The sequence below is a fragment of the Sturnira hondurensis genome, unplaced genomic scaffold (assembly GCF_014824575.4).
Source record: "Sturnira hondurensis isolate 20B ecotype Veracruz unplaced genomic scaffold, ASM1482457v3 Scaffold0006505, whole genome shotgun sequence".
In the NCBI taxonomy this organism is placed as follows: domain Eukaryota; kingdom Metazoa; phylum Chordata; class Mammalia; order Chiroptera; family Phyllostomidae; genus Sturnira; species Sturnira hondurensis.
Window position 1 is genome coordinate 6,948,197 of NW_028079136.1, and position 26,668 is coordinate 6,974,864.

At 41.7% G+C, this 26,668-nt stretch overlaps 1 protein-coding gene across 2 annotated transcripts in view; it reads left to right on the forward strand.

Annotated features, from left to right (window-relative positions):
• Window positions 1-26,668, forward strand: part of SBF2 (SET binding factor 2) — a 424,767-nt gene that overhangs the window by 375,671 nt on the left and 22,428 nt on the right. The window contains exons 27-33 of one of the 2 annotated variants that reach the window (XM_037050085.1): window positions 1,634-1,830; window positions 4,107-4,247; window positions 5,129-5,224; window positions 13,705-13,889; window positions 17,832-18,008; window positions 19,904-20,005; window positions 20,712-20,897. In XM_037050085.1, the coding sequence (XP_036905980.1) occupies window positions 1,634-1,830; window positions 4,107-4,247; window positions 5,129-5,224; window positions 13,705-13,889; window positions 17,832-18,008; window positions 19,904-20,005; window positions 20,712-20,897 (1,084 nt within the window). The remainder of the gene's footprint in view (window positions 1-1,633; window positions 1,831-4,106; window positions 4,248-5,128; window positions 5,225-13,704; window positions 13,890-17,831; window positions 18,009-19,903; window positions 20,006-20,711; window positions 20,898-26,668) is intronic. The other variant, XM_037050086.1, reaches the window with a different exon arrangement.

Below are 26,668 nucleotides of genomic sequence, written 5' to 3' on the forward strand. Positions count from 1 at the left end.
AGCTTCTGCTGGCCTTCAGACCCACCAGGAGTTGCCCAGCACTAGTGGCTGTCCAGTTGTCACTCAAGCCCATGCCTGGGGGCAAGAAAGTGTGGATCCTGTGTGCAGGAAGCATGGTTTTGTGGTGCTCACGTCCCATGGAACGAGGGGACAGTCCACAAGGGGGGCAGGAGTGAAGGGTATGCTGGTTCTTTCCCAGTGACTACTAAAGCAGCCCCTGAAGCCGTTAAGCAACACTCCGTTACCTAATATATGAGATCAGTGTATCCAGGAACAACTGAGCAGGAAAACAGATATTAAAGTGGAGTTAGAGGGCCCTGAGAGTCATTCCAGTCTTCTGGAATGACTGTCTTCAGCGAGATCTCTTCATCAGTTCGTCGTGTCAGAAATCACAGCCTCTGCCTTCCTGGAACACCACATGCTAGGCTTTCAGAATGCTTCCAAGGCATCGCTAGTTAAGAATGGAAAGTCATTCATTCACTGAAGTCCTTGAAGGTTATGATTTCCATGACCATAAACCAGACTTCATCTCCCTCCTGTCAGCACTGGTGTGTATCAAGGTAGGGGATTAGACATTCTGGAAATAGAGAGTTGTGGTTGCCCAGTACTGTGAACCTACTGAAGTCACCAACTTGTACACCTGAAATGGTTACCGTGTTAAATGTTATGTTAGGTATGTATCACCACAGTTTAAAAACCCACACCGACAGTATGGGCTTAGAGGTGGGTGGTTATTGATTAGAAATCTCTTTAGTGTGATATTTCTAAATAAACTAAAGGAAGGAGAGGCCTCTGAAACCTGACTATCTTCTTATACTTATTAATCTATAAAAACAAGGTACCCTTGTCTATTTTCCCAACATCATATTTTGTAGTTTTATGAGCTAATCTTTTAAAAATATTATCAACATGTAGTGTTAATAAAATATTTAAACTTGTTTGACAGTCAAGCATATTGTTCTTACGTGAGAAATCATTTGGTTTTCTTTTTAACCCCTTCACCATATCAGGACATCTGGTATTAGTGTGCTCTAGTCTCTCATCATTTCAGCAGTCTAATCAGGTGACAGTTTGGCTTGTCATTCTCATCAAGTTGGCATTACTACTACATTGACCTTACAATCTTTATTCCAAGTTGACGAAAAGTAGCGTGTGAGGTAAGGGAGGTCATCAGTTTAACAGAAGCTTTTTAACTAATTCTACATACCATCTTTATGTTCTAAGCTAAGGCTATTGAGCAAAACTCTGCAGTAGCAATGAAAGGGGCTTATTTTGAAAAAAAAAACGCTACAAATTAGTGGGTGTGTTAACTGTTTTCACCATTTAGGTCTTTTCTTCTCAACCACTGAAGAACTGACTTGAGACTGAGTTCCTTGTTTAAATACACATCTTACCTCTCAACCAATGTTTCTGAGTCTGAGAACATGACTGTGGGAAATAAGCAATGAAAAAATTGTAAAAGAAATAAACCAGCTTAGAGATTTGATCTTAAAGAAAATGACTATGGTATTATGATATTCATATTTTTATATTCTCTCTCTCCCACTGTCCCCATTTCTTTTCCCTTCTCCTCTCCCTACCCTTCTCCCTCACCGACCCAAACCATTCTCTTTCTCCCTCCATGTCCCCAAAGCTACCCTGGCCTTTTAGTCATACCTCAAGCCATACAGGACAGTAGTTTACCAAGAGTAGCCCGCTGCTACCGACACAATCGCCTGCCTGTCGTATGTTGGAAGAACTCAAGAAGCAGTACCCTGCTCCTCCGATCTGGAGGATTCCATGGGAAGGGAGTAGTGGGTCTTTTCAAATCTCAGAACTCCCCCCACGCAGGTAAGCATCTCCGTACAGCACAATCATGATCCTTCACTGCAGAGTGTTCCTAAAACTACAAGAAGTAAAATCGGGGAATGCCCGTTGTTCCCTGTCGTCAGGCCTCTCACACCTGTGCCATACCCAACGTGCAAAACTTGAACAAGAACTGCACTTGAAAATGTGGGGCTCCACCTTGAATTTGACATCTTAATATGTCTGTCTGTATTGGGCTCTTAATAGAAATTAACATACCATATTTTCAGACTATAAGACACACTTTTTTACTTTTTTTTTCTTTTTTCTTCCCTCCCGCAAATTTGGGAGGAATAATGGTTGTTAACGCTGCTGTTGAGTTCTGCTTACATTTACATTGATGAAATACGTTATTAAATATTTTACCACATTTTTTGCTTCAATTTTTTTTTTCCTATTTTCCTCTAAAACCTAGGTGCATCTTATGGTCCAAAAAATACGGTAATAAAGTCTTTGGTTCTAGGCTGTTTTCATTTCAACAGACCAAAATATCCACATATGGGAAATAAATTATACTACTCTTTTTCTTTTCTTCTGGGAAGCATTTAGATATATTTAACAGCTTTGAGGGTAAGTAGGGATTCTGTCCCATGTGGTATGAGATACCCTATTTCATTCCTACAAGTCACACACACACACAAAACAAGTCAGCAAACCAATGACCAAAGTGCTGTTTCAGAATCTCTCAAGAATAGAGGTTTTTTGGAAGCTAGAATTCAGCCAACTTAAGAAAACAAATAATAAGTGTTGCTATCTCTCTTTCTGAGGATACTTGTGAGCACCAAACCTAAGGCCTTGAAGTCAATCAGGAGCTATATTTTGCTGAACTTTCTCGTAACTTCCAGCTTATAATAGATGCTCAGTAAAATTAAACAGTGGGCCACTAAGATATCAGATCCAATTTAGGGATGTCTGCATTTTTTTCTCTTTCAAAATGAGGTAAGTCAAGTTCTGTGGTTCAGCCAGTAAAATCATGTGCTTTTTGGTATCTCTTCTTCATTCTCATCTGCTTCCCTCCAGAGAATAAAAAGCTGGCTGACGTGCCTCTGATCATTCGGTTGACTGAGGGCAGCATACACCCAACACTGTATTGTTACTGTTGTGTTTATTCTCCCTGGCTCTGAACTGTTTCTCCCTGAGGAACCCTCCCAAGCTACTTAGTGGGTACAATAGAACACAGTGTATGTAAGTTAAATAAAGTGAGTGAGTCATTTCGGGAGCCTTGATGAGCATATTACTGAGCTTTCAGTTGGAAAAAAATGGAAACTATTTTATTCCACTAGTGTCTTATTTTTTAATCTAATATAAGTACTGTATTTTATATTTTTAAGCTTATACATTTGCTTACATTTTAATATATTTGAAATCAGGATACATCTTATAATCGAAGTGATCAGAAAGAGTTATGTCCTAATTTAAATGGCAGTTTTTATTCTTAGTACATAAAATAATGGTGCATTTCTTAATAAAACATAATGATGGCATCTTAAAACTGACAAAATATGAAATTCTAACTATTTCCTGTTCAGATTTAAGAGAATTTGTTAATCTCTGTTGTCTTTCTAGTAAAGCCCTCCTGATACCCCTTTACAGTATCTGGGCCCATTCAGTGATTTCTGTTGTGCTCCCCGCACACCAGGCTCAGGCTCCCTCCCACCCAGAACTGCTCTCGCAGTTGCTTCCATCTGTGCATATTTTTTGCCCGTCTTTTAGAAGGTCCGGGGAATCTAGCAGTAGCTGCTCCTGTCTTCTCCCCATCTTCCTCCACTCTTCCTACAAACAACCCCTGCGCATTCATGTCCCCTGTTCAGCCCGTGTGGCAGAATTGGAATGAAGCTACTGGTCCTGGGAAATTCCAACCTCTGCCCCTTCCTGGATGCCAAGGGAACACTCCACCCTCTACCCCTAAACAGGAGCATGGACAGGATGGTCAGGGGAGGTCATCAAGATGTCATCTTTCGTGAATCTTCATTTGAGTGGCTTGGGTAATGAGAAACACTGCCTGCTCTTGGAAGGACAGCCCTGTGGCGGTTTTCCACACCAAGGCTCTTTCTGGGAGGAGGATGAGGCAATCAAGAAGTAGGTGTGGTGAAACCAATATCATAGGAGGATTAGCCACTTGATAGTTTGGAGCTTTAAGTGGGGCTGGTTTCTGTATTTGGGTGTGGTAACTTGAAGAAAAAGGAAAAAAAACCCTTGTATAAAAGACTTTTATTAACATAGAGACAGGGTGTTTTATTCAATGTCTTTTTCTTTTATAGCTCCTACCTCCTCGTTAGAATCTTCCAGCAGCATAGAACAAGAAAAGTACTTGCAAGCCATCCTGAGTGCAGTTTCTGTCCATCAGAAACTCCGTGGCAATAACAGCCTCACCGTCAGGCCAGCACTTGCTCTGCCTCCAGGTAACATTTGATACTTTTGTTCTCGCCAGCTATGAGAAGTCAGATTCATTCCTGGGGTTAATCTCTTTAGTTATTTGCACAGTTCAACGTGACCCTTTAAAGTTTTACCTTGCGGAGCTGTAACTTTGGCTCCTCCTTGTTGGAAATCAGGGCACCACTGTTAAATTCTAGTAAATAGTAACCAAATTTAGAGATTCAACTATTTCCTTTTCAAGAGAGTAATATGAGAGGATGTGGGGAACATATATAAAGTCATCTGGGGTTTTTTCCTAGAATCTATTTTACATAGACTTTAAAATACTATTACAAATTAAGTGCATAATGTGAACATGTTTATTAAATGTATATTATTAAAATCATCATGTTTAAAATTCCTAAAATGTCTGCAGTCTTTTATGATTTGCAATAGAGTTTGTTTTCTTTAGATTTGGATGAAACCATTAAGACTTGTACTAATATTTTGTTTCAGTTATCATGTGATGGAACCCCAAAGGGTTCATGTAGAGGTAACCCTAATGTGTTAGACACAGGAGCATGTGACTTGAAAAGTTGGTCTCCTTGGCTTAATCAGCTATTTGAATTAGCTCAACATAAGCAGAAAGTGGCTTTTCTTGTAAAGTAACACCATGCATGCCTTGCTTCATTTGTCATTGAATTCTCTGATTGCACTTGCCAAACCTAACTCCCTATAATCTTGCAAATGCGTGTATCTCTGAGGAAATAGTAACAGTGCCTTGTTATCTCTGTTAAAGCTTTGGGTACTTAAAAAGTACAATGTTTGGCAGCAATTAGACATGCTACACATGAAGATAACTTTTTGTCATTTGAGTAATGTTAACCCGAACGACATGATTTTTGTTCTTCTTTTTGGCTGACTTTAGGGACTGAAAGGAGAGCTGCAAGAATGTCCACTGTGCTTAAGCAGGTAGTGCCAGGACATTTGGATGTAAACCCATCCAATAGCTTTGCTCAAGGAGGTTAGTAAGATCGATTTTATAACTGAGCACTGATACAATCGTAAAAGCAGAACAAAATTTTCTAGATAGTGATACTTTAAATCAACTAATTATGGTTCAAATTGTTTTTAATTACTCTTTTCTAAATGAATGATCAAATTTATTTCTACTGTGGTGACACATGAGTTTCACCTCTTGAGACAAGAGGTGTAGTCATTGCTGAAATCTCACATATTGATGAGTTTGTGGAAGTGTTGGGAGGTGAGGGGAGCATTGCAGGTGGCGAGGCAACCCCTTCATGGTGCTTCGGGTTTGCAAGTAGAAAGACTGATTGCAGAAGCATAAACAGGTGGGAAGACCATCAAGGCCCGAGGGCTGTGCCTCCAGTGCCCATTATTTTTACTCTTGTTCTCTGAAATGTTAGTTTGAGGAATAAGAAAGAAAGATAGTCAGGTTACCTTTTTTCCCTCTGGGCTGTAGCTGCTGGCCTGAGGAAATAGAGAAAGGCTGGGTGTTGGTTTGTTTAGCTCCAAAGAGTGCTCTAGTGTGGTCTCAGGGGTTTTCTTAGATTCTTTCACTCTTCAGAGGAAATTCCAGGCCAGGCTTCTCCACGGTGAAGTGCTATTGCTTCACAGTGGAGTTTCGGACTCGGAGACCCCTCCTCTCATTCCCAGGCGATGCCGAGTCCCCTGCAGACACACCCAGCATGTGATCTTGGCTCTGCTTGAATTGAACATCGTCAGTAAAGGGAAACTCATTTCTTCCCCCAAAAGCAGTACCTTGAATTTGTAAGCAACTGTTAGAAATTCCTTCTTATATTGAACTGAAAATCTACCACCCAGTAACTTACATGTTGACCCTCGTTCTGCCTTCTAAAGTTAGAAAATTATAAACCTCATCTCCCACACGGTAGCCCTTCAGATTTAAAAACCATTCTCGTCTTTTTTTCTCTGACAACTGTAGTGAACTCTAAATATCCCCAGTTCTGATGGTTGCCATCCATTTACCATCTCTTTCGCTCTGTGGTCTCTGCACAGAGTGAAGAACCCAAGACTGCGTTAGGGACAGCCCCTCACTAGGCTGGCCCATGTTGCAATGAGTATCACTTGAAATCTGTCTGCTTCCCATGAGCTATTGTTCTTAACAGTATACTAGTTTTGAGGGTTAGTTTTTTGGCCTAAATGTACTGTGCCCTATACCTGCAAAATGGGATCTTTTTTGGTGGTGGAGTGTTGTTTTAGACATTCCATCTTGATTCTGTCCGCTACTGTATCAGCTATTTTTCCAAGCCTCCTGTCATCCACAGATTTGATCACTGTTCTCATGTGATTTTTTTGTTCAAAAAAATGTTGCACAAACCAGAGGTAAGGACAGGAGCCTTCAGCAAAATAGTATCTCTCTAGCCTCTCTGAAGCAGGAGCTAGATCTGTCCATCTGCACTGGTTATGAGTCCTCCTACTGAAACTCACCTGGCCCGTGTTTCTGTGTCTCTTCCCATCTTTTTTATTTTTTTAAAGATTTTATTTATTTAGAGAGGAAGGGAAGGAGAGAGGGAGGGAAACATCAGTGTATGGTTGCCCCTCGTGTGTACACTGCTGGGAGCTGGCCTGCAGCCCAGGCCTGTGTCCATATGGGTGCTCGTTACTTTTTCCTTCCTCATCAGAACTTCCTGCCTTTGGAGGATTTCCGAAGAGCTTTCAACCTTCTTCAGTCATCTTCCCAATTAGGCCTTCAGGTCCCTGTCTTAGTTTGCTAGGGCTACTGTGACAAAGTGCCACAAACTCTGTCACTTAATTGTTGTCTCACAGTCCTGGTGGTGAGACGTCCAAAATCAAGATGTCAGGGTCGGTGCCTTCTGCAGGCTGTGAGGAGTGACCTGTCCCCATGCCTTTTCCCTAGCTTCCAGCTTCGAACAGTTTGCTGATCATCTTTGACTCTCTTGAGCTTGTAGAAGCATCACCTAGATTCCTGCTTTCATCTTCACGTGGCATTCTCCGTATGTGTCTCTCTCCAAATTTCCCCTTTTCGTAAGGACACGGATCACGGAGAACTAGGGGTTCACCAGATTCCTGAGTACGATGTACGATCTCATCCTAACTGATCGCAACTGCAGTGAGTTCACATTTCCAAATGAGGTCACATTCCAGAGTACTAGGGGTTAGGACTACCACATAGAAATTCCGATTTTCACTGAATTTTTAAAATACCATTGTTTTCCAGTTTGAGATGCAAACTTCATTCTTCTCATCATTTCTTTCTTGGTGAATTTGAACTAAAAGGTAGTACAATGATTTTCTTCTAAAGTTCCTGGTATTTATGTTCCCAAGCCCTCCCATCAAATGCGGTTCAAGGTTGCTGCCCCCTTACTATTCTGTTCACCATGTGAAAGTTTATGTTGTCAACAAGGCATGTCAGCAATTTTTCCATAAACAGAATGAAGTTTCCAGCATATGTGTGGTTAGTTGAAGCCCCACACCTGGCTCTTATGTTTCACTTTTGTAAATATCGTCAAGCACACATTATCTGTTTCTCCACTTGGCCAAATAACCTATAATGTAAATTTTAGCTTCCAAATTGCCTCTCCTTCTGTGTTGGTACAAGGCTCATGAATATTCATCAGCCTGTCTCAACTGCATATCTTCTTTTTTTTTAATATTGGCCTCAGACCTTTTTATACAAGGGGATCCCCACCAGTGGTTACATTGTAATTATGAGTCCCTTCTTTGTTCTTCTCAAAGATACCTGAGATATATTTACCTCTAGGGTTAAAATCTGGCATGTAATTTGTTCCTGATTCATTCTCTGCAAAATGAGTTCATTATTATTTCTGACAGCCTTCCCAAATATTTTCCTCTGAAAATTTCTGTGAACTTTGTGTGACAGTTTTTTTGGTCCTAACTTAGGTACCCATCCTTCTGGTATCTTATGCTAGGATTCAGACACATAAATCTGATTCTTTTAGTCCATCTCTTAATCCTTTACTCCCAAAGCCTCCTAGATCTTCAAAGGTTCCAGTGATTAATTGAAAGATAAGATTCTCCTATTTCCTGATACCTTCAACTTCTCTGATCCCTAGGTCTGCTTCCTCTGTCTCTTCCGGCTAGTGTCCTTCCTCCTCAGACAGAGTAGCAAGAATGGACTGGGGCAAGCAAGTTGGGGAGGTCTCAGGAGATTCCTCGTTAACGTGAACATGACCAGCAGACACGCGATCAGGACAAGCATAGATATAGACATGTGCATGCCCTGCACACGGTTCGTTTCTTGTGCCTACCCTCAGGTACACAGTCTCTTCATCCTTCCAAGGAGCTAAGTGCTCCTTCTCCCTAAGGCTCTCATTTACGTTGTGTGGGAAGAGCCGCCTATCTCTAACTCATTCTCTTAACCTCCTTTATTCTCTTCTGTGTATTTTCACTGTTTTTTTCTTTTCTTTTCTTTCATTTTCATAGAGTCTTGGGTCTGGTTTCCAAATTTTTATGTTATTTCCAGCACGTGCCTTTCTCACTCCTCTGATCCACAGTTTAGATTGACCTTCTTCTTCTTCTCCTTCACCCTTTTTTCTGTCAGCGCGTCACTTTGCATCTATGTGCATGCTGAGGAGCTCCTAAGGCAGGGAAGCAACCTTCTTTATACAAGAACAGTTTAGAAAAATACAGCTGTGAATAGATCACATTGCTTTTCATTTAAAATTAAAGCAGCTTTTGAGCCCCATAGGGGGAAAAAGCTCATGTATTCACAACTTGGATAAATTATTTTTTTGAGTTGAAAACTGCCATTATGAGAAAATTGGTACTCTCTCTTAAATTAAAAAATACAATAGCTAAGTGTATTTAAGAAGTAGCCCCATGGAGACAGCTTTTCTTTTTAATCCTCACCCAAGGATATGCTTTATTGATTTTAGAGGAAAGGAAAGAGAGAAACATCGATCACTTGCCTCCCTAACATACCCCGTCCAGGATCTTACCCACAACCCTTTGGTGTACAGGGAAAATGCTCCAACCAACTGAGCCACCCGTCTAGGGCTCAGAGCCAGCTTTTTAAATTGTGCATTCTTTACATTTCCATGGCCTATAAGTTTCCCTACAAGTGTTATTTTGTCCTTTAAATAACCTCCACAATAGATATTTTAAGAGGCTTTGAGATATTCAATGTCAAGGTCAGTTAGCAAAAACAGCATAATTGGGACAAGGCTGAGTTCAGTCCATTTCAGTGCAGTGTTCACAGACCGTAGCTAGTATCTCATACTTTGATAAATCAGGACCCCATCCCCACATCTAACCCAAGCATCTCTTTTCCTTCTCTTTCTTTTGTCCAAACAAAATGGAGAGAACAACCCTCATGCTTAGGACATACTCAGGCTCTGAACAACAACTCATTCCCATGGGTGCGATGAATGAACTACACCACTTTTTCCCTGAAGCAGTCCCCTTAGCCAGACCCTGCTGGAGAAATCCATGGTGACATGGTTGCTTAGCTGACAGGACACTAGGAGTTTAATTCTGTTATATTCAAGTTCAAACCATAGCCCTACCATTTAGTGCATGATATTGAGCAATTTAGGAAACCTCTTAATTCTTAGTGTCCTCTGTAAAATGGAGATGATAAATAGTATCTAGCTTCAGAGTGTTTACAAGGAATAAATGAAATAACGTCATCTAAAGCACTTAACTAGTTATTGGCTCATAATAGGAGCTCAGTAAATGTTAGTTCCATTATCATTATTGTGGTTAGTATCAGTAGTGTTGCCTAATACTCCACTGAAGTGGGAGCAAGGGCTACATTAGCATTTCAATTGCCTTAAGCCAGATTGAAAGATAGACAGCATGTGCTCTCAGCCTATGCCAGTAGCTTTCAAACTGTTTGATCCTGACACACAGTAAGGAATACATTGTATATTTACATGTATTCATACATACTCATTTTGTATCACAATTCAGGGATAAGTCACAATGCAAATGTGTATGTACTGAAACAAAAGTTTCATGAAATAATATTTATACCACATGCAGTGTACATAGTATTTTCAATTTTAATCTGTTTCACTTTTTAAAAAATACTGATTAGACCTACTAAAGTGATTTTACAAACTACTAAAGGGAATGCAGCAGTTTGGAAAAATGCAACTCTGGGCTGGTGTTCCATGCTCAAGACAAGCATTTCCCAGCTGGGAATCCCTCCGGACGCTCAGCAGACCTCCCCAACAGTGGAGTGGTGTAATTCCCAGGGTTAATGCCACTGCCAGACGGGGTTATAGTTCTCAAAGCCCTCTGCTGGCCCCGTATCAGCACAGGCCATTTTGTCATTGCTGATTTTCTGTTATGTGATAAACACTTGGCAAATTTTCATTTATGAGCCTGTATTTAGGGGCAGTACCTAAATTTTTTAACATCCCCTCTTTTCATTCTTTCAGGGCAAATAATTGAGTTGAAGATATAGTAGAAGACTGTAACAGGTCACAGTGTATTAGTTTTCTAAAAGAAAATAATCCAATGTTATACATACAATATATGTATATAAACAGGCTCTCAGCGTGGAGGTAGGAATAAGCGTGATTAGGCCCCGCCCTTCTGAGCACACAGGCTTGTGGGGCCTAAGTGCTGATACTCGCTGTGCAGTGCAGTCAGAGCTCATGCAGAGCTCTCCACAGCTCGGGGGTAGTCGGGGATGGCTTTCAGAAGAGTTCTCATTGTTTCTGGATTGTAAGGGATAGTTTGTCAGGTAAAGAACTGGGAGAAATCATTCTAGATAGAGGCGCTGGCATAAGAAAGTGTGGTAAGTTTAAGGAGCAGCATTTCAGAATCAGGAGCCAAACAACTCATACTTCACTGCGAGCATTCAGTGCCCCATGGTCAGTAGGAAAGCTCAACACCTTGGCAGCAAGGAGAGCGGTCGCCAGCGCACAGGAGACCTTGCGCCTTCACCCAGCCCTCTCAGGTCTCTGTTCTGCTCTGCAGTAGCATTCTCTGAGTGCGGTCAGCCGGCGCCTCTGCAGACCTCAGCTTTCTGACTTCCTCGGCCACCAAAGCCATCAGTGCCTTTTATTTCCCGCTTCAGAAGGAGTGAGGCAGGAATGTATAATCACTTCTAATGATTTTCCTTTTATCAAGTTACGTCACATTTTATGCAGTGTTGCAGTGTATGGCTTAGTAGTCCTGCTGTTGAAGTTTTCAATCCTGAACAAATACAGAGTCATTTTCTTGACTGAGGAGTAGTTCTTTGCTCAGGATATAACTGTAACTTACTGCTCACCATTTTGTGTTATTACCGGGTAAAAATTTGCCATAGTCACAAAGTGTTTTACTTTGCCAGAAAAAAAAGAAAAACAATATTACTCAAATTACAAAAGAATTATCTCTACTACTGCCTTATTTTGGTGCAAGTAGGGATTTCAGGAGAAGTCATTACCTCCGTCATCACAAGCTATATTTTTAGCAGCATTGGGTATTGTCACAGGAACATGAAATTTTTGCTTCTCGTTAACTTTGTTTGTGGAGAGTAAATGTAGTGTCTAAATGAAAAAAAAAAAAGAAGACAGTGTGGCAGTGCTTAATGCTCTATTGCAAAAACATGCCCGTAGTTATTCCAAATGGTCGCTAGAGCTTTATTCCTGACATGACGGCCTTGCTCAGAGAACAGGCGTGCTATAACAGGTAGCACGCACCGATCAGTCAGCCTCCCTAAATACGAGGGCCAATGGGTCCCTAACATTCATTCCCCTCCCTAAATTCCTATTGTGTTTGTCACCCAAGGACAGTCTTCAAAAGCATATTCCATTTGGTATAATTTTTTAGTGGCACTGTCTGCTGCGCTGTTCATTTCATTGCGCTTATATTTATGAACAGGTGCTGAAATTTCATTTACCAGGCGCTCAGTGCATCTTTTTTGTGTGACTGTGCAGCTTTTTATTTGTTAATCAGATCTTCTACTTTCATTATATTTACATTTTTCTCCTATGTTAACTTAATTTTAAAAATTAAATAACCTACACTTCTTCTCTTACCCTGTTTGCTCTGATGCTCGCTGCTGTATACATGTCATTCCTCCTTCTGTCTTCAATCTTACCTACCAGTGCGTGGGCACAGAGGTAACTGTTTTACTCAGTCAAACCCCAAATCTTCAGCTAAGGGGAGAGTCCATAATCAAGGTACTGTATTACCGTCCTGATGTATCATTCCTTTTAACCATCTCCATGTGAAAGCATGTGTGTTACAAATGGCGTTTGGCACATCTGTTTGTCAAATTACCTTTCGTTGTCACCCGCATTCTAGATCTCCTCTGTGATTTCATCTCCAAAAACTTGCATTAATATCTAAGACAGGCTCATAGGTTATATAGAAAGATCTGTCCATGTTAAGCAGAAATCACCTGTAAAACCTTTCTGTAGGAACTGGTCTCCTGACCCTGTACTTGCCTCGTAAAGAGAGAAGCAAATATCCATGCAAAACATTATCGTGGTGACTTCCAGCCACTGGAAGTACGGCTTGATTTAACATTTGGCTAACAGTGAAGCTCTCCAAGCAGGCTGTCCAGCTGTAGAGAGGAAGCCCCACTCAGGGCAGCAGGGGCAGCAGGGGCAGCGCCTCGTACCCCGTGACCACATTGCTGAGATGAGCACTGCGGCCCGTGGGCATGTAGGGGCCTTGTTGTTTTGGAGGTGCTGCAGCGGCAGGCAGATTTCAAGTTAGTGCATGTTTTTGTGCTCGGATATTTAATATCTGATAGCTCACTTGCATACAGAAATTCTTTATTTTTCTAATTAATATATAATTGAGGTCAACTTACAGGCTTCTTCTAGCAGCTTAGTGTGGCCATTCCATGAGAAGTCATCTGCTTCTGACTATAAATTTTAAATAAAGCCCCCTAAGATTCAGTGAAGTGTATGTTACTAAATGTATAGTGTCTCACCATTTTGCATGGATACTGGAGAAAAAGAGTTTAATATAATCTTGACTGATTTTAAATTACCTCATTTTGGCACAATACACAAATATTCATTCTAAATCCAGCCCGAGATTGTAGTAGGTTTACTAAAGCCCTAATGTTGTTCTTAATCTGGATTTCCTGTTGAATTGACTGACTAAAGCAGAAGACTGTTCTTAGTTCCTTCCCGCAGCCCTGAGAAGTGGGCCACCCACGTTCTCGCCCCTGGGCTTCCTTACTGCCCCTGCCACCTTCTTTGTTTCCAGCTCAGTCCACTCTTACTCTTCATGGTCCCAGTATTTGCTTATAGATACTGACTTGACATCAGAATACAGTAGAATTGAGACTCTGGTGACTTCTTGGGTCCTTCCACACCTGATCTTGTATGGTTTGGAAATGCTGTATTGAGTAAAGCTTATATATTGCAAAGGTAAATGACAAATGACCAGTAGTATGGTCCATGATTCCGTAGGTTAATTAACTTGCTGTTACCTCTAAAACTATACCTACAGAGCATGCATCTTTTTCCTAGTTCAGTGGTCTTCCCACATCAGATTACCTCAATTATTTTGGCTTTTGTAAAGGTGTGTGGGCAAGTCTCCGCTCTAGCACTCGCCTGATCAGTTCTCCAACATCCTTTGTCGATGTTGGCGCCCGGCTGGCAGGCAAGGATCACTCGGCCGCCTTCAGCAATAGCGCCTACCTGCAAAACCAGCTCTCAAAACGCCAAGCGGCCCTCTATATATTTGGCGAAAAGTCACAACTAAGGGTAAGATTTCTTTTTCTCACTTACAAACTTTATGGATATTTGAAGGCAGTTTATAAAATGTACCTCATAAATCAGCTTTCCTAGAATTTTTTTTTGCAGCATGAATTCTTAACCTGCAGTTAGTAATCAGTCTCAATTTTTTTAGCTCATTATATATATGTGTATGTTTGTCTACATATACCTAGATAGATATGTATATGCACACATGCATGTTTATTAGCTATGTAAAGAAGTACTTTTTCATGATCATAAGTAGGTCACTATAAACATCAGGACTATTAGGAAGTGCACATTAAAAAATGAAGTAATAAGGCTCATTCGAGGCTGTGTTCTTCCATTGTCTTAGTTCACCTTCCACTGGAATCCGTGTCCATGGCAGAACAGGTTTTGTTGTTATGAACCTGTCGACGAAGAAAGCTACGGGAAGGTAGAAGAGGAGGGTGCACTGCACATAGAGCACAGGAAGGCCAAAGCTATGTTTTCTAAGTTGCCTTTTTTTAAATTTCACAAGTTATGCAATATATATAAAGGGAACGTGTCCTAAGACATGCCAGAATATTCAAACTATTAGATGCTGATCAACTTTGTTTTTTTAATTATTGTGCTAGAGAGCTTCACTATGTGTAGGTCCTATAAGTTATAAAGATAGTCTCTATCTCCAAAAGAAGCAGTAACTCCTCGGGTTTAATGTTTTTGCAATTCACACATCACAAAATAAATGTCATTACTACTGACAGGTGTATGGGAAATAAAAGTATTTGTTCATTCAGAAATCCCCTCAAAGTTAAGTCCAGCGCTGCAGTCTGCACCGGACTGTGCAGACAGACCTTTGGTTGAACTGTGGGGCAGAGGCTCTGAGCAGGACCCCACATGCTTGGTCCTCAAGACCAAGTCCTCACTTGGTCCTCACTTGCCAGTGACTAAGTCATCTCTTCTGTGGTGAGCTGGCTCTGCCAGCTCCTCTCCCACTGCCCGGACTGCTGCAGTCACTTAGTCACCCCCCTCCAGGGCAGAAGGCATGAAACTGCCGGGTAACGCTCAGTTTTTAAATATGCACACGTGCCTTCTGGTACAGCAGTTAATTTTATACCCTGAAAGCAGAACGCCTTTCAACAGCAATCTAGGGCTGCCAGCACAGCCTCCTGGCGCTACCATCTTTCCCCGGGTACAGACTCCCCACACTTCAGCACACCACTTTTCATGATCTCAACCATCCCCCAAGGTTTGCCTCTCAGTGCTCACCTCTGCCATTCCCTTCGCACAGCGGTCCTCAGGGGAACTGTGTGATCATGCGTATGTGAATGAGGAAGCCGGCCACTTGGGACCCTTTCTCCTTCCCACCTTCTTTCCTCCTTTCCTTTCTTCTTTCTTTTTATTTTATTTTTTGTTCTGTTCTTTTATCAATAAAGAATTATATTTTAAAAATATAATCTCACCGCCCAGCACAGGAGTTACTGGGAGTTATTGAATATTCCACTCCGGGTCTGCTTTTGATTCATCGCCTGTGCCTGCGGGGTGTGGGCCTGTGGCTGGCTGACTCGTGCTGCTCTGCAGCCACACAGGGCTCCCAGGTGCAGCTGCGCACCTTTCTCCCAACCAGGAAACGCAGAGCAAAGCCAGTAATCGAGAGTGGCTCGCTCCCAGTAATCTTGAATTGGTCTTGTTTACCTGTTTTATTCACATGCTGTAACACCTTGTACTTTTATGACCGTCTAGTGTGTCTCAGTGCTCAGGGTGATAGCTCCCGGTTATGAGAGAGGCATGCCTAGCTCCTTCCCAGTTGGGAGTTTTCCTGAAAAGTAAACTATCTTTGTTCTATTATAAGTTAAAAAACTAATAGAAAAGGTCTCATGTATACAACTGAGTTCATTATCTCAAACCGTAACATTTTTTTCTTGTTATTTCATAGTCTTTTCGTTATTTTAATCACTGGATGACATTTTATATTGTTGGATGTATCGGTTTCTTTATCTTCTATATGTAAAATTACAGTTACATTTTTAAGCATATAGTTCATTATTATTTTTAATTGAAATACTAGGATTTTTCCCCATACATTTTAGATTATTCCTAAAAGTGGAATTACTAAGACAAGAAACTTTTTTTTCTGGGTACATATTAGAAATGTCATTTTTTAAAAAAAATGGGAGCTTTTTATTTTAAAACTTTAATGGGCCTTTTAAAAAAGTATTCTAAAATAACCAATATAAAACATGAAATAGATCCTACAGTAAGTCCTTGGCAACAGTTTTTTAACTGTGGTAAAATACAAATAATATAAAACTTATCATCTTATAGCTGATAGTGTTAAATACATTCACACTGTTGTACAACCAACCTCCAGAGAACAGTTTTACCCTTAGAAAAGCTGATGATCCAGCAGAGTAATTTGGATAGGATGTGAGGAAAGTAGGAAAAAATATAAGAAAGTTTATTGATTCCTTAGCAAGAGAACTTAGAAAAAAAATTTAAATATTTTGTTTATTTATTTGTAGAGAGAGGGGACGGTAAGGAGAAAGAGCGAGAGAGAAACATCGATGTGTGGTTGCCTCTCATGTGTCCCCTACCAGGGACCTGGCCTGCAACCCAGGCATGAGCTCTGACTGAGAATGGAACTGGCAACCCGTTGCTTCACAGGCCTGTGCTCAATCCACTGAGCTATAGCAGCCAAGGCCTTAGAAAAATTTTAAATCATCTGAATTGGGTAACCAGATTATCAAATTAAAATATACAATTGGACCATCAATTTAGCACACAGGTGGCAAACACAAGGCCAGAGGGCTGGCCCTCCACCTTGTTTTATCAGGCCCGACACCTTGTTTCTACCCGGTGGCGGCACTGAGCTCTCACTTAACTGTTAAGGAATAGTTACACTTACACAGTCCTAAAACTACATTCAGCCCTTTGAAGGCAACTGTGAGGCTGATGTGGCCCCTGGTGAAAATGAGTTTGACACCCCTGGTTGGCATTACTTAATTAAAAATGCAACCTCACATGAATAAATTCCATATGGATTAAAGATGTAAATGATACAAATATTTAATTAAATACAGGTTGACACATCAGACTGCGTGAATATGTATTGTCCCAAAGCAAGAAATCAACAAAGACTTTCATGTGTTACTGTATATATTTATTTTGACTTTAAAAGAGTAACTACAGCCCTGGCTGGTGTAGCTCAGTGGATTGAGCACAGGCCTGCGAACCAGAGGATCACGGTTCGATTCCCAGTCAGGGCACATGCCTGGGTTGCAGGCCAGTTCCCAGCAGGGGACACACGATACATTGTGTGTCCTTGGCAGAGGCAACCATACATTGATATTTCTCTCCCTCTCTCCTTCCCTTCCCCTCTAAAGATGAATAAATAAAATATTAAAAAAAAGAGTAACTACATATTAGTAGTTTTAGTGATTTTTATTTCCTTCTCAATGTTTATCTCTACTTTTTTATTTTTACAATGACTGCTGTATTTGCTTAATAAGAAACAAATATAAATGTCCACAAACTTGAATATGTAGAGTCCTGGAACATCAGTATATTTATTACCTTTTAGTTACAGTGTGCAACTTGGGGAGACTTAGTGTACAATTTTGTATTAATCACACGGTCCACGTGTCACTGGTTCCTCTTTAGACTTCAGGTTCGTGGCTTTGTGATTGCCTTATGTTTGGTGTTCCAAGCTCCCGTCAGGTTCCAGCCCCCAGTAGTCTCTTCTAGTTCTCAGAGGGACAGCAAGCCACGTCAAACCCCCGGCCTTGCTGCGGGGCTCCTCCCAGCAATGCAGACACGTGAGCCACACGAGATTGACTTTCTTGACCCACTGCAGCCTCTGCAGCCACTTGGCTTCAATGAACTGTCTGCCGTTTAAGCATTGCCCTGTTGAAGTCATTGCTCCTTACCTGTAGCACTTCTCTGCCTAATTCTCTACATCTTTATCCACAGAACTTTAAATTAGAATTTGCTTTAAATTGTGAGTTTGTTCCTGTTGAGTTTCATGACATCCGACAAGTGAAAGCCAGTTTTAAAAAGCTGATGAGAGCCTGTGTCCCGAGCACCATTCCTGTTGACTCAGAAGTGACCTTCCTGAAAGCCCTGGGAGACTCGGAGTGGTTCCCACAGGTACTGTCCAGGGCAACTTGCCTTAGAACTCAAGGATGTGCAGAACTGGTATTTGAGAAAAGTACTCTGTTCCGCCCCTACTTGACTTTCTCCCTTTGCTGGGGTGCCCTCTAATGAAAGCCTTTCGTTTCCAGGAACCCGTGTGATACAGGAGTGGAAGGGGTAGACGTCTTCACCCCTGGATTTTATCTCCCCCTCTGATTGAACACTTGTCTCCATAGGATGCTAAGGAGGAGATCATTATTTTTAGATGGAAACTTTTTGGTGGATAATAAATTTAATCAAGATATATTTATAGGGCTCCTGCTCTATTGTCAACAGAATGAGGGTCCCAGACAGAATGTGATTTCTGGATTACTCCAAGAGCCTTTTCTCTTACTTCCTCACTTTGCACTCATCTCTGCCTCTTGCGTGCCTCTAGATTTTAGATTAACCCCACACAGCCACCAAAGGCACAGCAGATGCTGTGCCCTGCTGTGGGCAGCCTACCTAAGGTTTAGGAAAACCACATATCCTTCCTTCAGCTGAGTCAGGCTTGGGATGTTTTAGTTCAATTCCTACTGAGAAATTCAGGAGAAGGGGATGTGCCAGCACACGTAACCCACATTTCTTCCAAACCACACAGTGAATTTATGACACATGTGTTTCGGACTCTGACACAGCCATTTGGCCAAGAGCTCCTCTGCAGTGTAGGCTGCAGCCTTGTCTTTGGGCCCCTGACACTGTGGCCACTATTCCTTCTCCCTGCACGAGTTCCCAGCCCCTCCATCCCCTGACCCCATCTACCTCCAAGCCTCCTGCCTCCCTTGAGGAGGGAAGAGTCATTTTCCACAGTGTATTGGGCTGTTCAGGACCCTTTGAGTACCCGTGCAAGGAGCTGATCAATACTTCTGCCTCTCAGCTATGACCCTCAGCCCTACAATGTCCCCACCACCCAGACTATCTGCATTTCTGGCCCTTCTGTGTTCTCCTGACTCCAGAGTAGGTCCACACCAGAAATCAGTGTGTGGGGGGGGGGGAACTAGTAGGAAACATTGCTCTGCTTGAGATATTGGCATTTTAAAAGTTAACTCAGAGCAAAGGCAAGTGCAAGAGAGCTCAGGCCTGGCACTAGCTGTCTCACAGGAACAGTGAGTGAGGAGCCGGCCACTGCTGGAGACGGCACATGTTTAAATGGCCTCTCTCCGTTTAAAGTGTGGGGTTTCCGTTTCAGTTCAGGGTTGGATTCATTCTACAAACTATACCGAGCGATGCTTAAAATATTTTTAAGATAGAATGTTGCACATTTGGTTTTGAAATTTATGTGCTCTGCTCACACCCTAATTGTTTAATAGGAACTGTGAGTCATGTGGCTTGGCTTTAAAAACTGAGCACAAATAGAAGCTTTCTTCCCCACAGTATAGACAAAAGTGTCTTTTTTAAAGATATAGCTCATTTACCATAAAATTTGGCCTTTTAAACTATACAGTTCAGTGCTTTTAGTGTATTCACTCAGCTGTGCAACCACCCCCACTGTCTAGTTCCAGAAAAATTAGGAGGATCTGAAACAGAACTTGCAGAGTCAAGTTTTAAGTCCAGTGACTGTTGAGGGGGCAGCTTAGAATCTCTGTCTTTTCCACTCTATGGAGTTCTAGCTACCCCATTTCAGGGGAAATGATTTAAGCTCAATCTATTTCATTAAGTATCCCTTGGACACATTGTTTTAAATGTGTCTACTTTCAAAATGTGGCATAGTTTAAACTTGATTTTGACAAAGAGTTTTAAGTATTAAAATGTGTGTGTCCCTTGTGTTCAGATACTTTCCCCTAACGTGTTCCCATCTAAGTTTGAGAGCGAGGCTGTCTGTTCCCCGAGCAGACGCACTTGATCTCACTGTGGCCCCTTTCCCGCCTCAGCTCCACAGGACAATGCAGCTGGCTGCGGCCGTCTCAGAAGTGCTGGAAAATGGCTCCTCTGTTTTGGTCTGTTTGGAAGAAGGTTGGGACATCACAGCACAAGTAAACTGCTACCCATATTTTTATATATTTGGTTATATGTTTCTGTGAATTTGCATTTCAGTTCATTTGTTTTTGAATTCTGCAGATGAATCTTTTGTGTAATGACTAATGTATATGGACAGAAAGAGTCCTGTGTTAAACACCACCGGGTGTCCATCAGAAAGCTCTGCCATGAGCTTCTAGGCCCTACCTAGGCCTGGAGCTCCGGCTCGGCTCAGGTGCCCACACCACACGTGCACCGTGTAGGCACGGACGGAGCTCTGGACCAGCAGTGTGGCGTGTGGACCATCCTGCCCCAGTTTTGTCCGTCCTTTTCCTGATTCTCTATAAGCCCCTCCTTTCCTCACTCCAGAGTGAAAAGGAAAGGTATGAATATAAACTCTAGTAAGACATTAATCTACACCTGCCAAAAAGTAGCTATAGGTTTGAATGAACCTCTGGGCTCATTAATTAACCTGGGAGAAAGCCATGGCCAGCTTTCTGTATTCCATGAAAGAACACATAGCCGGAATGAATTTGACTTTTAATTTTCCCTGGAACATTTGCAGAGGTAATTTGGTTGGCTGTCCTGAGGTATTAGCGAATAAATTTGCTGCACAGGTTTTGCTTGTGAGTTGGCCGTTGCCAGAAGGAAGTGCTTTGTCTTGGCAACAGGATTTTTTTCAAGACCGAAAGTAATGAAGAATCCGTCCTGCTTGTGCCCTAGGTGACATCACTGGTTCAGTTACTCGGCGACCCCTTTTATAGGACGCTCGAAGGCTTCCGGGTGTTGGTTGAAAAAGAATGGCTCTCCTTCGGTCATAAATTCAGTCAGCGGAGCAGCTCGACCCTCAACTCTCAGGGGAGTGGTTTCACCCCGGTCTTCCTGCAGTTCTTAGACTGTGTCCATCAGGTGAGTAGGGCGTGCTTCAGTTCGCTCAGTAAGAAGTAAAGAGAACTTGCATTTACTGAGCATTGCTGTGCCGGGCCAGCTCCCGTCATGCCTTCACTGACAGATTCATCCCTGAGAGTTACTGAAATATCAGCCGTGGATTCCTGGGAATGGAGAAGACACATGACTAGTTGGTTTCTGAAACTAGGGCAGCTGAGCTGGCTGCTGGGCTGGCCCTCCAAGTGAAGGGGGCAGCACTCTCAGTTACCATCTCCCAAGGACAGGAGCACACTTGGGCTTGTTCTCCAAAAAGGTTTAGCCTAGAGCAGAGCAGCAAAAAATCTCTAGAGAATGGCAGGGCCTGAAATCCAGCATGGAGTCTTCTGGGTTTGAGAAGCCTCTAGCTTGTGCCAGGAATGTGAGACTTAGAGCCTAACCCCTGGAGAAAGAATCAGGGCCCTGCCAGGCAAGCCTGTGCTTCTAAACTCCACCTCAAATGGTATCAGCAGGTCCTCTAAGAACACCATTTCGTTCCTGTCATTGCAATGTCATTTCGTTATAACCTTGGCAAGAAAAAAAAAATTCCTGAGCAGGGCCACTGTCTGTGTGGTTTGCACAGTCTCCCCATGTCTTCATGGGTTTTCTCCCACATCCCCAAGATCGCACGTCAAGTGAACTGGCGCGTCCCCATTGCCCCAGTCTGAGCGAGTGCAGATGTCCGTGGCCCTGCAGTGGAAGGGCAGCCTGTCCTTGCTGGGTGCCCGCCTCACACCCTGAGCTGCAGGGGTAGGCTCTGGCCACCCTCGGCCCTGAACTGGAAAGAGTAGGTTGGAAAAGAATTTCCTTCTCATTTTTCTTAATCATTCTTAAATATCTGGATCACTCACATTTATTTCCGTGTTTAATATTAGAAGTGTTTTGGGTTTTTATTTTGAAGTTTGGAAATATTCATGTGACCAGAAATATGCCATAAAAACTTAACTCTTGTTTATACCAATTAGCCTATGGAAAAATTGGTTTTGTTTTATGTCATTTCATTTAAAGTCATGGTTTCTAAGAACCTATTGACAGTGTTAAGTGAGGACTTAACTGTGTTTTTCTTTCTGTTTGAACATTAGCCTTCTGTTTTTCATACTTCTTTTGGCAAATAGATGAGGAAGAAGTTTGGAGACCATTGTCTCTGAAACAGAAAGCTTAACTGAGACCAAAGGAGAGGAGCAAGCATCTTTTTATCACTTCTAAATAGGCAAAGGCATATGAGTTCTGCATGAACACACTTCTTATTATGTTGCTGATTGTCTCGTGGTGCTCACCAAATGTGCTAGACTGTTGTTTCTTTCCTGCCTCCCTGCCTATATTCCATGCCTACCAACCATCACTACTAATACTCATTGACTCTTACTGTGGGCCAGGCACTGTGCCCAGCACTTGTTTTATTTCATGGTTCTAAGTAACCTTTGAACCTTCTCCTGACCCCCTTGTTTGTATTCCTAACGAACCATGTATACAGACTTCTTTGGTAACATCCATAACACTAGAATATATTTGCTCGTGTATGTTTGTTGCCTTCTGCTTTACTGAGAATTCTTGGGAACCTGGTCTATGTCATATTAGTCTTCATATTTCTAGTATCTCACACAATTATAATTTCAGTCTCTGGAATGTAGTAGGCACTCAGAAAATATATATAATGAACGAATAAATGAAAATGGGAAAGATCACCTTGTTCAGGTTCAGATATGATGCTAGTCTCTTTTACAAAAATCTTTAGAGCAAACAAAAACTTTCAGTGGCTCTACATTTCTTAAAGAATTATTTTTTCTTGTGATCAATTTAATATAATGTCAAGATTTCTCTTTAAAGGTTCTTAAGCCTGCCCCCGAGGGCCTGTGTTCCACCCCGATAAGCATGCACACCAGTTGTTACCCCCAGTTGCACGCTGCTGCTGTTTACTCAGTTGAACACAGATGAAGTGGTTGTCTTTCTTTCAGTGTCTATGGCATAAGAAAATACACATCTTTATTTTTTAAAGATTGTCTTTATTTACTTTTAGAGAAGGGAGGGCAGGGAGAAAGGGAGAGAGAGAGAAACATGGACAGAAACATTGATCAGCTGCCTTGCACACGTGCCCCAATGGGGACTGAACCCTCAACCTAGGCATGTGCTGTGCCCACGAATCAAACCCACAGCCTTTTGCTTTGTGGTACGATGCTCCAACCAACTGAGCCCCACCAGTCAGAGCAGAAATGCGTATCTTCAGATATTAAAACCAGGCCCTCAAAACGTGGTGTTCACACTTAGTGGGCATGTCGGAGCAGAGACTACTACAGGAAGGAGCGTCAGAGTTCCATCCCCAACCTGGGTCTGGCTCTGAGGCATCAGTTTAGTGAGAGGAACAGCAGGTAGAATGTCCTATGTAGACTTTCTTAGTAAGAATTAAACTGAACCCACATGTCAACATTTTTTAAATACTGTTAAACTGAGAATAGGCTATTTGTGTGACAAACTTTTTACTGAGTCTTTTAAGATAGAACCCACATAAAATGTCCATAATTTCAGTTTTACATATTATTATCTGAAAATTAACTTAAGAATTTTTTAAATTGCTGCTGAAATAAAAGTTTGTGACCGTTCCTTTTTTATATATTACGTTGAAGTAACATGTTCAGAATTCACAAGGTAAAATAGAAATTTAATTGAGTAAGTTTGACTGCTGCCTCCACAAATGAGGGATTAAGACTCTGAAGTCATCCTCCCCCACAGAAAACAATTATAAACCTGGATGTGGAGAAAGGGTACTTTTCAGCATCCTGGGAAATAACCGACTATCTTTATGAAAAGTATGAACTTTGACCCTGACATCATTCACAAAAATTTATTTGAGATGGACCATAGACTTAAATGGCTAAAGGAAATTTTTCAAGCAGAAAAAAATGATAAAAGAAGGAATCTTGGGATATCAGAAGGGAAAAGAGAACAGTAGAAAATAAAATATGGGTCAGGACAGTAGACTTTTCTTCTCCTCTTGAGTTTTCTGAATTCTGTTTGATGCTTGAAGCAAAAAATTATAGCACTGTCTCCTGTGGTTCTCAATATATGTGGAAAAACTGGTTAAGACGATTGTATTTGAATGGGAGAATATAAAAGGAAGTAAGGTTTCTGTGCTTCACTGAAACTGGTAAAATGCAATGAAGTATAATAAGATACAAAATTTAATATCCGAAACAACCACTAAGAAAGCTGTATAAAATTGGGGTACTGGAAATATTGAGGGGAGGACTGTGTAAAGTATATGACTGTGTAACCACTAAGCTGGACACTTGAAACCCTACAGATAAATGAAAGTGGAATTTTAAGAAGTATTCAGGTAACCCACAGAGGACAGAAAAGGAAAGGTTTTAGAATGATGATGTGTTATACTGTAACCAGGTTAAAAATAATAAAAATACTTTAAAAACCTAAAAAAGAAAAGAAGACAAAGGAAAAATAGAGGAACCTGAAGACAAAAAGTAAAATAACAGACTTAAGCCCTAATGTAGCGATGATTACCCTAAATGGAAATGTTCTAAATATATTATGACCTGGCTATATGCTATTTCCAAGAAACTCACCTCAAATATAAAAATAGTGTTTATAGAAGTTTTATTTATAATAGCAAAAAACTGGAGTCAGGGAGGGGACAGAACGCCCTGCAGTGGGTGACTGACTGGCTAACACACTGGCGCCCCCGCACCGTGGAATGCACGTCAACAGTGAGACAGGACCTAACTGCTGGCACCTGCAGCCACTGGGATGGACCTCGGGAGCACTGTGCTGAGTGAACAAAAGCCATCTCAAATGGTCACACTCTATATGACTGCCTTTGTATTTAACATTCTCAGGATGACAAGAATATAGAGCTGGAGAATAAATGTATTGGTCTCCAGGGGTTAGAGATAATGGGGCTAGGGAATGAGTATGGCCATAAAGGGGTAGTGTGCCCCTCAGCCGGTGAACAGACAAATAAATGCAGGTGTATTCATGCAATGAATTTGGCAAACAAAAGGAATGAAATAGCAATATACCCAAAACCATGGATGGATCTCAAAATCACTGTGGTCATGAAAAAAGCCAGGTGATAAAGACTAAACACTGTATGATTTCATGTTTATGAAATTCTGCAAGAGAAAAAAAAAAACAGAAAACGGGTAACATATCACTGGTTGCCTGGGACCAGTGGCCGGGGAAGGGACTTACCACAGAGGGGTATGAACAAGCTTCTTATGGTGAGGGGACTGTTCTGTGTCCTGACTGGTGGTGGTTACCTCAATGTACATTGTGCAAAACTAACCAACCTGTGTGTTTAAAATAGGGAAGTTTGTTATATGTAAATCACACTTGAATGAACTTGAAAAGTGTTTTTAATTAGTAAGTCCAACATGTCAGTAAACTGGAGTTCCAGGAAAAGAAAACAGCAGCTATTTAGTTTCTCCAGAGAAAATTTTGTCAGCCTGGTGCCCAGAAAATACTTAGAAGCCTGGCTGCCTGCTTTCAGGAAGCAGAGCAGGAAATGGGTCCAGGGAAATCCTGATTAAGTGCACAGATTTTGACTTTTTCCACACCTTTCTTAGTCTCAAGCCTCATCATTAACCCGGTTGTGTCCGCTGTTCCCAAGTCCAGAGCTTACCAAGTTTGGTTTTTCCGGAAAACACCCTGCCCACTGCCTCTGCAGACTTACAGCCAGTGCGGTCCTGACCTCTCGTTTCACCCCACACAAGCTACTCTGCACTCAGGCCTCTGCGTTCCCAGCCTGTCCGGGCTTCCAGGCACACCCCTACCTTCTCAGAAGATTTCATCCCACAGGGGCATCCCCATGTAGCTTCTCATTTTCTGTCACTTAACTGCTGTTCCTACGCCTGTTGTCCATCTTTCAAAAATTCACTGACTTTCCTTATCCTGCCACTATCTCCCTTCCCATTCTCTCTTCCTCCTCGGGGGCTTTTTGTTTTAGAAATTGCTCTCTTTTAATTAAGGGAGAGTTGTAGGGGACTGTTTATATGGCTGAACTTGGCTTAAGCGAAGTGGGTTATTAAATGCGTTGAATGTTCAACTTGCAGAATTCTGCATATTTAAAGAGTCAGCAAAAGAACCCACTCACAATCAGTAGGAGACAGGACTCTCATATAAGGCACACTGTCTTCACAGCTGGGAACAGCACTGGGTCACTGGGTCCCCGGGGTAATAACGGTTGCTTGGACTGTAATGCTTGTGTTTTATTGTTGGGGGTGGACTTCGGTGGGCGGCAGTAATCTACAGTTGAAAAGTCGCATGTGTTTCGTGAGTACCTCTAAAGGGCCCGAACAGAGCATTTTAACATAGAAACTAGGGTAGAGTACTAAATTACATTCCTGTCATCCTTAGACTATATTACAACAGATGCTAAAACTGTATCATGTTAGGTTATGTAAAACTACTTGGGGATATAGGTTTAATTTCTGGTAACTTTTGATTTTAAATAAGGACTTAAAATTCAAATGTTCTATATAAACCAGTTCTAGAATTGAACACAGGTGGACTTTGAATGAAAGTTCAATTATTTCTAAGTGAGCACTTCACAAACTGTAGAAAATAATATTATTCAAGGTCTAAAGACCCCTTTGGTATAACTTCAAATCTGGCTGTGCCCCGTTAAAATTTCTTAATTAAAATACAGATTTTTAGAAATTCATCTGAACCCTGCTCTGACCGAGCACCTCCCTTTGACGGAGCACATAATAACGTGAGTGCAGACAAGTCACGGCACAGCGAGCCTA